Consider the following 15380-nt stretch of genomic DNA (forward strand, 5'->3'; position numbering starts at 1 on the left):
CCCTCTGCCCTTCACCACACCTCCTGCCCAGGGCTTTCTCTTCCTCAGAGTAGGTGCAGAGACTCTAAGGATCACATGTGAATATTTTCCCCACTGCCCCTCCTTCTCTAGCCATGGAAAAATAAAAGCTCAGTTCCCTGCAATATATATGACTGAAAAGAGGCAACTTCAGGAGAAGTGTGGGAGAAAAGGACATGACCAGTTCTCACTTGGGGAATGTGATGGGCTTGATGCCTTTTAAAGCATCTAAAAAGAGAAATCCATCCATGTGGATAAACAGGTTAAGAGACCCAGAATGGCAGAAGTGGCAGTCTGGATCTTATTAAGCATCTTTTTCAAAATAGAGACACATTCATAGAAAGGCTCCATGAGAAGAGGGCGCTGACATTCAAGTGGGGATCCAAAAGGGAGGGTGGTCATTTCTAGAATAATACTAATCACCAAGCTACCAGCTAAGAAAAATGTCTTGGTTTTGACTTAGGTGGACAATAAAAATAAGTAGTCATGAGGACAGGTCAACAAACTGTGAATATTTCTTCCACTGCACAATAAGAACTCTTAAATTTTATAGAAAAACATCACAAATTCTCTCTAGAGTATTTTTCAGGTGAATTTAAATAAGACATTTTACACATTGATTCTATAAAATTATTTCTAAATTACCATCTCATAGATTTCTGAGGTTTTCAAGAAAAGGTTATTCTAGATAGGGAAAGCTATCAGGGAAACAAGAGGTAAAACTGCTTTAAATTATGTTCACTTTCTCTCTTATAAAATCTAAAAATATGGTAAAGAAGCAGAAATACACAGGAGAGTAAGATGAAATAGCAAACGATGAAACCTCAGAACCATCTTATTAGATATGTCAGATAGGATCCTATCTAAGGAAAACAGTTATTATGTTAATTTACTACAGATATCAACTACTCAAAATACAAAAAATATTTTAGACATGCCTCATAATAAAAATACATACAAGGATGAGATTTTATTAGGTCAAAAAATTCAAGTTATAAATTTCAGAAACTGTGAGACAGTGAAATAGTAAATGAGTATTAATCACAAGCAAAGTATAAAATTAAACATAGTTTTGAAAAGTAGAAGAGGCAAAATCAGAAACTATGATCCTGTTATTTGTGAAAATTTTGTGTGCTGTTCTGTTAATTATATCTGAGCCTTTATGATAACTTACAAATAGGTTTACACTGCACTTCTGAATGTTTCTTAGGGATGTAATTCAGGAACTAGTAAATCTTCTGTGGGATGCTAACACACCCACTATCTCTCTCTACTTCCCATACTCACATCAACCCTTGAGCTGGACTTTGTCTTGCGCTTCCTTCCCTTTGTCTTCTTCTCTTCATCTGTTGCGGTTTTTCCCTGATCTGACAGCTCAGCTGATTTCCTCTCAGGTTCCTGAGAGATGGGAGATGTGGGCTCTTCCTCTTCCTCTTCGGGAGGCAGGGGCAGTGGCTCGAGGTAGTAACTCCGGGGCTTGGGCGTGGGGTGCGTGTGATACAGGAGGAGGTGATGTTGCTCCTCATACTTGATCACCTTCCGGTCCACTCGGACAGTCCCGAACCAGGCCCAGGACAGAGGAGCCGGGTTCTTCTGACCCTCAAACAAATCCCACGGGGACACCTTCTGCTTCGTGGAGACCTGGAGACCCTGTGGTGAAATAAGGAGCTATGACCACATGCTCAGATCTTTTGCTGATATGGAGGCCAGGCTTGCTTAGGACAGATTCAGAGAACATTCTGGCTCGAGGGGGCCTTAAAGAACTCTAGCACACAGCAGTCAGATTAACTAATGAGTCCAGGCTGATACTAGATCACTGAGGGCAGTGGCTACATACCACACGACACTCTGTTGAGGCTGGGACACCAGACAGCCCAGTAATTTTTACTGTAAATGCCATTTTCTCCATTTAGGTTCTTTTATTCCCCCCAGCCAAAAAAAAAAAAAAAAAAACCCCAGACACTGAAAATTTGATATTACTGTACTAAAAACCTTTGGAATCTATTTATTGTTTTTAAGATAAAACAAAACTTAAGAGTCAAATTACATTCAACCTCTAATTGGGCTCAAATTAACTTCAATCCAAACATGTATGGACTCGGTTCAATACAGTCATCTTTCATGTACTTAATTAGGCAGTCTCTAAGTAGTTAAGTAATATTATTACAGAATTAACGTGTGCCAACAGGTACAAATAAAGTCCTTCAATTCAAGCTTATCTCCACTGAGTTGAGGAGAGGAAATGTTATTCTCTTTCTGAAACTACAAGTTTCTTATTTTTAACATGAATTGGTGCTATCCCTTGGTCCTTTCCCTGCCATACCAATTGGAAAATATTTTTCTCCAAAGTGACCCTGAAGATAACTGCTCAAGTCGTCTTGAATAACTTGTGAATGCTCCTATTCCCAACTACACATACTCTTCCATGGGTGGCTTCATCCAAAACCACGGCTCAGTTACCACCTGTATTTTGATTGTTTCCTAATATCTGTCTTGACATTAGAGCTCTTTCCTGGGTGCCAAGACCACATATCCAAATGGGTTCCAGATGTGTCACCACTGGAAAGGACAGTGGTGCAAAGTCAACCTGCGCCTGACTCTAGTCTTCTCTCTCCACAACTGTGTGGGTGTCAGTACTCAAGGCTCTGCTTTACTGATGAGCTGCATTTTGCCTGTGAGCTACAGTCTCTCAGGCCCTTGCATAAACACTTCCCTTTGTCTGTATCACACTTTGCCTACCTCCTGGCTAACTCTTATTCATCCAAAATGATGTGTCAGTTTTCCTGAAGATCCTGCTCTGACTACCTATCCCTCATCTGAGTGTGATGGCTCTTTCTCAGGGTCCTCCCAACATTCTGTACCAAGACACACAAATCTCACGACATGGTGTGTGTTAGCCGTTTAGTCGTGTCCAACTCTTTGCAACCCCATGGACTGGACTGTAGCCCATGAGGCTCCTCTGTCCTTGGAATTCTTCAGGCAAGAACACCAGAGTGGGTTTCCATTTCCTTTTCCAGGGGATCTTTCCAACCCAGGGATCGAACCCGCATCTGCTGCGTCTCCTGCATTGGCAGGCAGGTTCTTTTACCACTGTGTCACGGGGGAAGCATGACACAGTAATTGTCTACCTACTTTCCCTTAAGGGTAGGAGCTCTGTCTTTCATCTCTGTGATCTTGGAACCCTGCAGTTGTTCAATGTTCACTCAAAGAAGAACTGACAGTATTTCTCATATTTTGGGCTTCCCAGGTGATAAAGAATCCTGCACTGCTTCTGCAGTGGTAAAGAATCCACAGGCCAATGCAAAAGATGCAGGAGACTTGGGTTCAATCCCTGGGTTGGGAAGATCTCCTGGAGTAGGAAATGGCTACCCAATCCAGTTTTCTTCCCTGGAATACTCCAGTATTCTTCCATGGAAATCCCATGGACAAAGGAGCCTTGGGCTACAATCCATTGGGTTGCAAAGAGTCAGACATGACTGAGTAACTGAGCTCAGTTTTAGAGCTTTAGACTGATTCAAGTTTTAGAGAACCATATTTAGTATCTTATATAAATCAAGTGTTCATTAAATGTTGTTCAGCTGATAAGAAAATAAAGTGCTATCACTTTAAAAAATTTTAAACAGCTTTAAAATTTAAAGCCATTTAAATTTTAATTTTAAACTATATGGAGACTTTTATCAATCCAGATTTTTTCATCTACTAAATATATTCCTTTTTTTTTTTTAACAAGGTTTTACTTACTTTTCCCTTGATGGGCTTCAAAAATTCATTTAAATTCAGGAAAACATTTAAATGAAGATCTTCAACATCATTATCTGTATGATAATGCCAAAGACCACTGCATTTAAATGACAAGGATATGTTTTAAAAAATCAAGAAACAGTAAAATTAAGATGTTTCATATGCCCTATAGGAAGACAAGAAAGTATAAGTGCACGTATTTATATACATAAGGAACAAACATTTACTCTTGCCTGTTTTTTATCTATAGAATCGAATCCAGCAATTTTGTTTCCCTTTGTGTCAATCAAGGAGCCCATAGGTTCACAGGTAATGATGTCACACGTCTGTTTCGGCAAAGGTAACAGCTGTCGAACTTTGTCAATACTTTCTGACCGCTTGTCCCCCAGCTCTTTCTAAATAAGAGAGACAGTGAGAGAGACAGAAGTGAGATAGAAATTATAACAAAGGCAAATGTTTACAAGGAGGAAGTTCCCCTATGAAACATTTCCTTTTTATAGCTGGAATGTTTTGACCTTCCACAGGGTCTAGGGAGCAGCTCTCATTGACAGTGATGCATATGTTTCATTTCTTCTATTTAAGTAGAAAATAGAACACGTATGAAGGCACCCTTGTTACACAACAAACATCACAGTGCTGAAATGACAAAAACGCTGAGTAGTATTTGCAACCCGAAGACAGGAGCTGCGGCACGGAACACGTTCTCCAATCTACAGTCAGGCCACAAGGTAACCATTGGTTGTTTTATTAGTAAGGTCATTAGATATATTAATTTTTTTCCTGCATTGTTTGTTTATAATTTATTTCAAAAACTGTATTAGTGGCTAGGCAAATGAATTGAATTTAGAAATAGCAATGCAAATGTTTAATATTCAACTACATGTTGCCAGTGGAAGATGAAATTTACCCTAAATCTAATGTTGGCATTTTGGTTACATATTTGATAATGGACTTCTACAGTCCCTTAAAAAATTAAATATGCTTTATGAATATAATTATTTTAAGAAAAATCTTCAAGCTATATATACTTCTAACTTTGGGGTACTGAGAAGCTGGGGTAAAACAAACAGCAAAATAATCACCTCATATAAACACAAAAAATAACATCTAATTTAAGGAGTAATAAAATAACGTGCGCTAAATAACAAATCCAAAAACCACGTGAACTCCTGAGCAGGCCACAAACTTACTTTCAGTTTCTTGACTAAGTTCATGTATGCACGTTTGTTCTCTTCAGATCCCCCTGGGGATGCATTCGACAGGTCAGAGGCCAATGTTCCATTGATTAAAACACCCAGCATGTCAAGAACTGTTGTGAATAATTCACTAGGAGGAGAAAGAAAAGATTTGCACCTTAAAGCAAAACCAAGATACTGTTAACTGAGCATTTTTATTTAAGGCATAGAACTGTTCATGGTAACCTAAGAGTATATGACGTGGAAGAATCTGTGGCCAGAATATGAAAGCCTCCACTATACATATATGAAGCAGAGCCAGTGTGAAATGATAAGAACCTACTTGTTGGTGTGCATGTCAACGGTTCCAGAAGTAATGATCTGAAGGAGGAGAAGCGCCCAGTCTGTTGTCCACTGGGTGCTCCTCTGCACTGTGTCAAACATTCCTCCCACCTAGCACATAGGAAAACACAATGAAAAAGTCAGCATAGTGTCACAAAGACCGCTACCACCACTTTACACAACCACATTCTGAGTGGTTTAAAAATTTAACAGTTGCTCTAAGCCATGGATTATCCTGTCTTCTCTGTCAACTAGCTATATATTTGCCAGTCTTTTGGGTTCCATTAGCACAGGAAGTGGTCATTCAGAAAAAAAAGGAGGAGGTATGGAGTGTAGAAACGTCATCAACATGAATTACACACTAGTAAAATTAGCTCTCTGTTCTTCCTAAATTTCATGATATTTAGTTTCATTATGTAACTTTCATCCAATTAAATCTGAATAGATGTAAACTATGTGACTCAGTATCTACAAATTTCGTGTTGTCAGTTACTATTGAATCTAAGTCTGTTGTCATAACAACACCTGAAAAGAGCCAGTAACACAGAAGTAATGAGTGGAAGGCCTGGCCCTTAGGACTGCTCATTCACGAGTGGGAATTAATATCAAGCATCAGGCAAGCCATCTTTCAGAGTAGCTTTTATCTGGTCTTGTGCATTGAGAAAAGGAAAAGTCAAAAGAATCTGCCAGAGAAGGAAATGTTAAATTTCTAGGAAACCTGCCTATGGGATTTCTCTTTATGATCAATTTGATGGGAAGTTTGATAAGGTTTTGACTTAAAGAACATTTTAATATAGTTTTTAAGCAAGTAGAGTAAAAGCTAATGCTCACCTCAAGTTAGTACTTCCCTAAAAGACCTACTCTTGGCACAAACGGAAAAGAGAGAGAGAGAGAGACGCTGGGGGTGGGATGCAGAAGGCAAGACGATACCAAAAATATCTACTGTTGTCTAGAAGCCAGACCAGACAGGAAGGACAGTGGCAAGGAAAACAGAAGGTCCAAGAGTCAAGGAAGCAGTAAAGAGAGCAGACAGTGGGCTTCACCTTGTAGCGGAGACTGTGACCACAGCAGGAGTGGAAAGCTGGAGTTATTTTCACATGGAGATAAATCTAATGGAGGAAAGACACTAGAAGGGTCTCTTACCAAATTCAGGCGGAGTTGCAATGCCTCATGCATCATCTGTCGTGCTTTGATGTCATCCTGGTATCGTTCTTCTCTCCAGTTACTTAAAATCTAAACCAGAAAATAAATGAACACAAACCCCAATACTTGTTTTCCCTGTTAAATTTTATTTTTCTCATATTTAAAGTTAAACTGAGTTTTTAAGTGATGAGGACAACTTCTTAGTTTAATAAATTAAAAAAAGCAGGGGGTATAAAATTTTGCTTTCCTTCCCTTCCTCCACACAGACAGGAATATAACTATTTTTTGTTATCTAATTACATACCCTGTTAAGAAAAATCTTATGTAATTACATATACTGTTGATAAGTCTTAGGAAATGCTTAAGAGGATCATCAAGTTAAGCATTAACAAAAATAAAGAATATTTTAAAAATACATCATTACATTGGTCTTATAAAGATAAGTGTAAAGATAAAGGGGCTTCCCAGGTGGCTCAGCAGTAAAGAATCTGCCTGCCAATGAAGGAGATGTGGGTTTGATCCCTGGGTCGTGAAGATACCCTGGAGAAGGCAATGGCAACCTACTATTTCCAATATTTTTGCCTGGAAAATCCCATAGACAGAAGAGCCTGGTGGGCTACAGTCCATGGGGTTGCAAAAGAGTCAGACATGACTTAGTGACTACACCACCACCACCATAAAGATAAAGAGAAACAGAATTATATTTTGTATCAGTCTCCTCTTATATTTCTAGGGAGAGGCTGTGAATCCTAGCAAACACATTATTCTGATGTTTCATTGAAGGGGAGGCTTGCTAATCAATAAACTTGTCTTCCTTGATAAAGGTAATGTAACCAACTTTGAAAAATGTGACATCTTGGACATCAGCCGAGCTGCATACCAATTTATTAAATAAATGCTTCTTCACTTATTCAGACAAATGTTGGGGAAGGGACAGGTTGCTTAGGGAAGGCAAACCACCAGTGGGAAATTTCTGAATCAGATGTAGAAGCAAAAAAAAAAAAAGTGGTCTGAAGTAGGGCATCTATGGAGAATCATCTCAAAAGAGCTGAAATGAGTCATATGCAGAAGTAACTGAGTCCAACAGATGATCTGTGATTACACCACACGGTAAATGTGGAGCACTTCTCAAATCTCATCAAAAGATATAGATGAATTTCCCTCAAGGCAGGTGAAGGGTACAAGGTAGTTTAAAAAAGCCCACAAGTTGTCATGGAGCTGACATTCTGGTAGTAGGTCAAATCAAAATAAGTAGAGCAAGTGGTAAGAATCATGACAAGGGGACAGAGAATAACTGTGGTCCTTGTTTTAGAGAGTGATGAGGGTGGGACTAAGGGATGGGAGGGGACTAAGGAGGTGAGAGCTGAGCAGAGATCTGCTGAAATGAGGGAGCTGGCCATGTCGATAACTTCCAGGGAAGGGGAGAAAGGCTCTGCAACAAGAAGATGCTTGACAAGATCAAGGAACAGCAACATGGTCATTGCGTACAGAATGGAGTGAGTAAGGCCATGTCAGGAAAGAAACAAAATAGAGGTGGGAGCCAGTGACAAATGATGGAAAGTCACATAAGCCTATATGGGGAAGTTTTATTCCAGGTATAGTAAGAAACAGGGGTTTCCCAGGTGGCGCTACTGGTAAAGAATGTGCCTGCCAATGCAGGGGACAAAAGAGACATGGGTTTGATCCCTGGGTTGGGAAGATCCCCTGGAGGAGGACACGGCTACCCACTCCGGTATTCACGCCTGGAGAATCCCATGAACAGAGGAGCCTGGCAGGCTACAGTCCATGAGGTTGCAAAGAGTCATACACAATCGAGCACATGCACACACAAACACATACCCACAATAAGAAACACTGCACATTTTGGGCACCAGAAAAACATGTGGTTTACACTTTAAAAGGATCACTCTGGCTGTTGTGCAGACATAAATCTCATATATCCAAAAGGTAGCAGATGATTAGAGAACTGAACAAGTGTCTTGTTCAGGTTCATCCAGTACTATTAAAGAAGACACAGTGTATAGAATTAACAGCCGTGTGGGAGGCCTCCATTAGGCACCACTGCTGCTGCTGCTGCTATAGGATAAAATGTCCCACAGAAGCAATCTACCCACACTTCTCCATTCTATACTTTCAAATTACAGTTTGATCACTCAGTGTCCTCATGGCACACAGAACAAAGTGTTTCAAATAGTGACCATGAGAATTACAGCTGGTGAAAAGGCAAAGTCCAAAATCTTTGAAAATGAACTAAAAATGCCTTCTGACTTAGCAATGAGTATCTTGTGCCCTGGGACTTCCAGGTGGTGCTCGTGGTATAGAACCTGCCCACCGATGCCTGAGATTCATGAGATGCAGGTTCAATCCTTGGGTTGGGAAGGCCCCTGGAGGAGGACAAGGCAATCCACTCCAGTATTCTTGCCTGGAGAATCCCATGGACAGGAGAGCCTGATGGGTTACAGTCCACAGGGTTGCAAAGAGTCGGACACAACTAAAGCGATGTAGTGTGTGCAAGCATGCACACATCTTGTGCCCTAGACCAGCATCACTCTGGTTCTGGCAGTAAAACTGAGTTTTGAACCTACAGAGCTCAAGCTGAGACTTTCCCTGCCATGTGGAAGCCCAGTAGAAGATCTGGAGAGCGGGCAGGCTCTCTTTGTTACTGACATGGGCCCTGCAACACAGATTGCTCCAGGACCTCTCCTAAAAGACAAAGTCAGGAGAGGAACAGATATGACAAAGTTATGTACAGTCTGAAAAATGTAACTTTTATAGACATCTATCCAATGCCTAATTCTTATTATACTATTGCTAATCTGATGGTGACCAGAATGCCGGGTAGGAGAACAGGACATGGGTGGTGCTTTCCTGCATCTAATCAAAACATGCTTTGCCCTTATTAGTTTAAGCTCAGTGTTTGAAAGGAAAACAAATGAATGCCATTAGGAAAATACTTGCCTAGCTCAATATTCTACTGTACTTTACCTGGTTAACTTGATTCTGCAGAGATGTTAGAAGGCCTTCTCGTTGTTCATCTTGTCCCTTAAGGCAGGTAAGGACCAGTGAGAGGAATGGTTGTTGACTCAAAAGAGACATACTATAAAGGAAGTAATAACAGCAGATCTGGTTAGAAAGAACAGATTACTTCCTGTGCAACACTGATTTCCTGCCCTCGGGTTACTGGCTCTTATTTATTTTACTATTAGAAAAGGGAGGGAAGTAGTAAATAGCCAAGACTACTTGAAAAGTTAAATCATATCTCTAACTAATAAGGTTTAAAACCACTGTAATGCTTGTAAATAATTTAATATGTTCTCTTGCCCTTGAAGGCATCTGCAAATGAGCATAAATTCATACTGCATCTGAGTTGGGGGGTGGGGGGAGGAAGAAGAGAATGTATGGTTTGTATCAGTAAACTGAACTTAAAGATACATAGCAGGAGGAATATCACTGTATACACAGAATAAAAAGAAAAACTTTTAAATTTCTCTCACACAGTATTTATATTTTGTTGTTGTTTAGTTACTAAAGTCACGTCTGATTCTTTGCAATCCCATCTACTTTAGCCCACCAGGCTCCTCTGCCCATGAGATTTTCCAGGCAAGAATACTGGAATGGGTTGCCATTTCCTTTTTCAGGGGATCTTCTCAACCCAGGGAGCAAACCTGTCTCCTGTATTGCTGGCAGATTCTTTACCACTGAGCCACCATTCGTATTTTAGGGTCCAGGAAACAGGCCTATTAGGATTGCTGTGCTTGTGTTGCTTTTCAGCACATTTCTCAAGACCAATTAGATGGGCATGAGTAGAAGCGAGATGAGCACCAAGGTCTGAGGCCTCTAAAAGCATTCTGCCGGCCAGTGACCTAGTGCACAGCTCCACTACATCCCACAGGCTTGACTTGTAAAAGAGTTTTAAGATATTTGATTTTAAAATTTTATTTTAAATTGGCATTTTAGTCCTATTTCTTACATGATCAGAAACAGCTGACATATTGATAAACTAATTTTTCTACACTGCAAAGAAAGATTTCTTAAAATGAGATTGAGGTCAAAATACTTCAATCCGCTTCATTTTACACTAGCAGAGCTTAGAGAGACTGACTTAGGAAGAGCCATCTTCAATCTCTACATTAGCATCTAGGATTCCTGTGGGAAGTGAGGCAATGTACATGCCATCGTTAGCCAATCAACTTTGAGAATTAAAATTGAGTTATCTGGTTGGTTAATAAATACTGGCAAAGGGGATGAAGAACCAGATGCCAAGCAACATATGTGCAAAGCTGGGCCAATACCCAAATGTACTTTAGTTAAGAGCACAGACTCAGAGGCCAGACACCTGGGTTTCAGCTTCACGCCTCCTTAGCTATGTGTCCTTGATAAATATACTTAACTTTCTAGTACCTCAGTTTCTTCTTCTGTAAAAAGGACATAATGAAAGCACCTCAGTATGACTGCTAGGAGATTTTAAAAGTTCACATATGTATGTAATGAATTCTATCTTGAGGCTGACATTTCATAAGGGCTTAGTAAATGACAGCCACCAATTAGGTCATTAGAAATCATTACTGATTAGGGCATAAGAAACCCCAAATGTTCAGAATGCTCAGAATTTTTATGTTAGGAATTTCCTTTTATCTCTGAGGTGCTAAATTCATCATGGTTTTACATTAGAATGTGTTTATGTTCTTTTTCAGTAACATAATCATTTTCCTAATATAATTACTTAAACATTTTCCAGGCCACAAAACTTAAAAAACATTCAACTTGGAAGATTCAATTTGGAGGATCCTATATATTAGGATCTAGCCTAATATACAGGCTAGAACAAGAGCCCTAAATGTTAAAAATATTAGTAACTTATTTCAAGATGCAGCATGACAGAAGTATAAATTATTCCATGAAATTTAAGCATAAGTACCTAAATAACAAGAAAAAACCCAAACAACTGCTGAATACAGGGACTGTGGATATACAGATCTGATTCAGCAGGTCTGAAGCAGAGCTGAGAAGTCAGTATTTTTAATAGTGCAGCAGTGATTAGGGTACACAGGCAGAATTGAATGCTAGTGCATTACATATTATAATCTGGAAACTTTATGTAACAGAACTTGGCCTATCAGATTATTTTCAATTCCACACAAAGACGAAATTTCAGTGGACTCTGAGTACAAGGACTATAACAAACCTAGACAGTGTATTAAAAAGCAGAAACATCACTTTGTAGACAAAGGTCAGTATAGTCAAAGCTATGTTCTTTCCAGTAGTCATGTATGGATGTGAGAGTTGGACCATAACGAAGGCTGAGGGCAGAAGAATTGATGCCTTCAAATTATGGTGCTGGAGAAGACTCCTGAGAGTCCCCTGGACTGCAAGGAGATCAAACCAGTCAATCCTAAAGGAAATCAACTCTGAACGTTCATTGGAAGGACTGATGCTGAAGCTCCAATACTTCAGCCACCTGATGCAGAGTCGACTCATTGGAAAAGACCCTGATGCTGGGAAAGATCAAGGGCAAGACAAGTAGGGGGTGGCAGAGGATGAGATGGTTAGATAGCATCACAGACTCAATGGACATGAATTTGCGCAAACTCCAGGAGATAGAGGAGGACAGAGAAGCCTGGCATGCTGTAGTCCATGGGGTCACAAAGAGTCAGACATGACTTAGCAACTACTAATAACCACCAACAGCAGAGTACAGTGAGCATGTACATCTGTAGGCCATTGAATTTTCTCAACCATTCTTTAACCACTCACATAGAAACAAAACTTCCAGCCATACCTTTTCTGCTTTTGTCTGTCTCTTTCCTTTTTGGAAGAAGAACCCAAGTGCTGTCCTTTCTCCAGCTCTTCCCCAGCTGCTTTCAACACTCTTCCCTGCACAGAAGTCGGCAGCCTGGCAATTAGGGGGGCCACCAGCCACACACCCCTGCGTTCAGAGGAACTAAAATTGGAAACAGGTATTATACCCAAGGATAGACCCAAGGCATCCTTTTCCTCTGCTCTCACAGTTCTGATCGAAACTCCAAAGCAAAACTTACATTCACAGGACACATGGGTTATTCTAACATTTGCCTTTCACTTCTATACTGTTTCCTCTCACCAAATACCAGACATTGGCACACACTCTTCGTGCTTATGGAAAGCACTAAAAGGTGGGATTCTGCAAGGATACTATAGCTCAACTTTTTTTTAAGTCTGGAAAAGTGTTTTTCTATGATTCTGGCTTTCTGAACACTAACAGTCCTTTTGTCTAACAAGCAATATACCTTTCTCTCATGGTTAAAATATGAAATGTTCTGATTACATTTAAGCATATAAATAACCAAATTCACCAGTTGTACTTTACACCAAAATGATGAAATACAAGTCTATCTGCCTTTTGTAATTATCATTTGAGCAAAACTGCCAATTTAAAAAGATGGCAGAAAGAGTGTTTCCTAAGTTAGGACTACCATGGAATAGGGCAGCCTCAGGGCACATGAAAGAAATTCACCCCTCTGGAGCGTAAACTGTGGTTCTAAGGAGTCTGGGCCTGCTCAACCGCATATGTGGAATGCTCCGCTACCGTGCAGCCCAGCAGCATGGCCCTTTAACATATTAAATAATGACAATGGACACTTACAAGCAATTATTTTCCTCACATTCCTGCAGCTTTATGAAAAAAAAGTCTGCATTATCCAAGTAAAATGTGCAGTTACATGTGAAAAATGAATGACAGCTTAGTAAAACCACAGGAAAAAAAAAAATACCTTAGAAATGTCTTTATTCCATTCTGTCTCGTGCTACTTGTATCAGTACTTCCAATTCCATTTGGGTTGAAGAGGCCCATGCCAGCATTAGAAGAGTTATTGTTTAGGTCAGCGGACTGCTGGAACACCTCTATTGTTGCCTTGGCAATATTGTCCAGCAGGTTGTTCATTTCAGCCACCGAACCAGAGCCCTGGAGTCAGACATGAGAAAACAAGCACCCCTGTGTTTCACTTTATCCACAAGCATCAATGCTGTGTTGCTTTTCATAACATGTCACACACGTTCATGCTTTCCTGAATGTACTCACAGGGTCCTTCAAGCACTGTTTGATCATTAACTGAAGCTCCAGCCAGGACTGCCTCAGCGTCCACTGCTCAAGATTCTGGGGAAAATGGAGTTAGCACGTTAAGAATACCAAACATGTCTTAAAGTATAAGAATCCCCTGCAGTATTCTCTTTCTCAAAACAACAGAGAAATGATTACACACAATAAAGGGATTCATATGACACAAAAGGCTTCCAAGTCTATTTCATATGCTCATTATAGGGACAAAGGAAAAAACAGCAACATTAAAATAATGTGCCTTACTCAGCTAGGCATTAGAAATGAGTAAGACAATCATTTCTTTTCCCAAAGTCTATCTAAACAACTCCATTACAAAATGATTTTGATATCTTATGAATAACATAATGAAGACAGTCCTCCTACAAAGCTTATTTCTCATGTAAACACGATAAATATTCATACGAATTAACATATTTGCACTTATAGATACATAATGGTTGATACGATTTGCAGTGGGCGTATTTACCCAGCAATAAAATGTGGCTGTTACACAAAATGGAAAGTTGGGGGAATAAAAATCAGAATTAATTAAAGTTAAGAATTAGCTAGCAATGACAAGAGAGAGGCAGTAACTCCTGTTATAAACACAAAAAACATGTCAAAATGACAGAAACACAGTCTATAGACTATTTTCACTCACCTGAAGAATGCGTTTAATGTGCTGTCTTTGGAGGTTGTCCCCCTCCGTACATTCCTTAATGCCATGAGGATAACAGATCAGCTGCAGTAATTTCTGTGCTTGCATATTTGAGAGCACAGGGTCCAGAATAAGTTCTTTGTCTGTGCATAATCTCTCAGGTTCTTTTAAACAATGTTCTCCTACCCATTCCTAAAAATAAGAAGGCAATTAGATTGTACTAAACTCATGGCTCACAACAGAAAGTGGACAGGAAATTTTCCATTTAAAAAATAATAGATGGAAAAAGTAGGAGGGAAAGGCTTAGAAATTTTCCAGTATTTTGACTTCTTAAAAATATAAAGTAGAATCTTGGTTACAAAAATTTTTTAAAAAAGGAATGCAAGAAAGAAATATGCAAAAAAATAAAAAAGGAGGTGGGGGAGAAAGCTCAGTAAAGAAAACACTAGTATGTATTTTCAGTTGGAGAATGAAAATTGCTCTAAGTACTGTTTTGGAATCATTTTTTTTAACTTGCTATGTAACAGTAGTGATTCTATGTATCACTAGGGATAATATGTATCCCTCACTTTTATGGAATGCACTGTAATATATCCCACTAATAGACAGGACATAGTAGAACACTGAGAAAACTGTCTTCCTTTTTGATATCATTATGAATAATGTTACCTTTATAAATACTTGTGCACATCTGTTCTGTGTACAATTATGCTCTTAGGATAATTTCTTACAAGTACAATTGCTGAGTCAAGGATGATCAGGCCCCATATCACAGCAATTAATCAATCTCAGTAATGCTATCCAGACATCAGTAATTTCTTAATCATCAAAATGTTTTTAAACTCTCCACGTGACTCCAATGCGCACCCACAATTAGAAACCAATGCACAACTCGGCACACTCTCAACATATATATGACTAATAGTTTACTTTTACCATGATTACAGTATACTCTAAGAAAAACATGACTCAACATTATATTATACCAATGGCAAAGTGAAAAAGAGCATATAGGTATGCCTTTTTTTTCTAATAGGAAAGGAGAATTTAATAAAAATTGGAAAGATAAATCAGAAAATAATGAAACTGATTACTTAGGGCAGGGAGGAACACAGTGTAGAAAAGATGAGGGAAAGAGCTGTACATCTCTGAGCATACCTTCTCGCCAGTAGACTGACCTTTTCTGTTGTTTAGTTGTTGCTATTGTTAGTCACTAAGCTGTGTCCCA

The 15380-nt window shown here is 39.3% G+C and overlaps 2 protein-coding genes across 11 annotated transcripts in view; one reads left to right on the forward strand and one right to left on the reverse strand.

The window, feature by feature from the left end:
- Positions 1-15380, reverse strand: part of MED12L (mediator complex subunit 12L) — a 362689-nt gene that overhangs the window by 35644 nt on the left and 311665 nt on the right. For all 10 annotated transcript variants that reach the window (XM_024990948.2, XM_005201810.5, XM_059885773.1 and 7 more), the window contains 10 exons: positions 14156-14344; positions 13477-13551; positions 13169-13359; positions 12199-12360; positions 9405-9516; positions 6420-6509; positions 5278-5387; positions 4950-5085; positions 3993-4154; positions 1306-1668 (listed from right to left, as the gene is read on the reverse strand). In XM_024990948.2, coding sequence (XP_024846716.1) covers positions 1306-1668; positions 3993-4154; positions 4950-5085; positions 5278-5387; positions 6420-6509; positions 9405-9516; positions 12199-12360; positions 13169-13359; positions 13477-13551; positions 14156-14344 — 1590 coding nt within the window. The remainder of the gene's footprint in view (positions 1-1305; positions 1669-3992; positions 4155-4949; positions 5086-5277; positions 5388-6419; positions 6510-9404; positions 9517-12198; positions 12361-13168; positions 13360-13476; positions 13552-14155; positions 14345-15380) is intronic.
- The window catches only part of P2RY12 (purinergic receptor P2Y12), a 52255-nt gene continuing 41305 nt past the window's right edge, over positions 4431-15380 (forward strand). The window contains exon 1 of the mRNA NM_001001174.2: positions 4431-4487. The gene's annotated coding sequence lies outside the window, so the exon portion shown is untranslated. The remainder of the gene's footprint in view (positions 4488-15380) is intronic.

This window comes from Bos taurus, chromosome 1, assembly GCF_002263795.3.
Source record: "Bos taurus isolate L1 Dominette 01449 registration number 42190680 breed Hereford chromosome 1, ARS-UCD2.0, whole genome shotgun sequence".
Classification (NCBI taxonomy): domain Eukaryota; kingdom Metazoa; phylum Chordata; class Mammalia; order Artiodactyla; family Bovidae; genus Bos; species Bos taurus.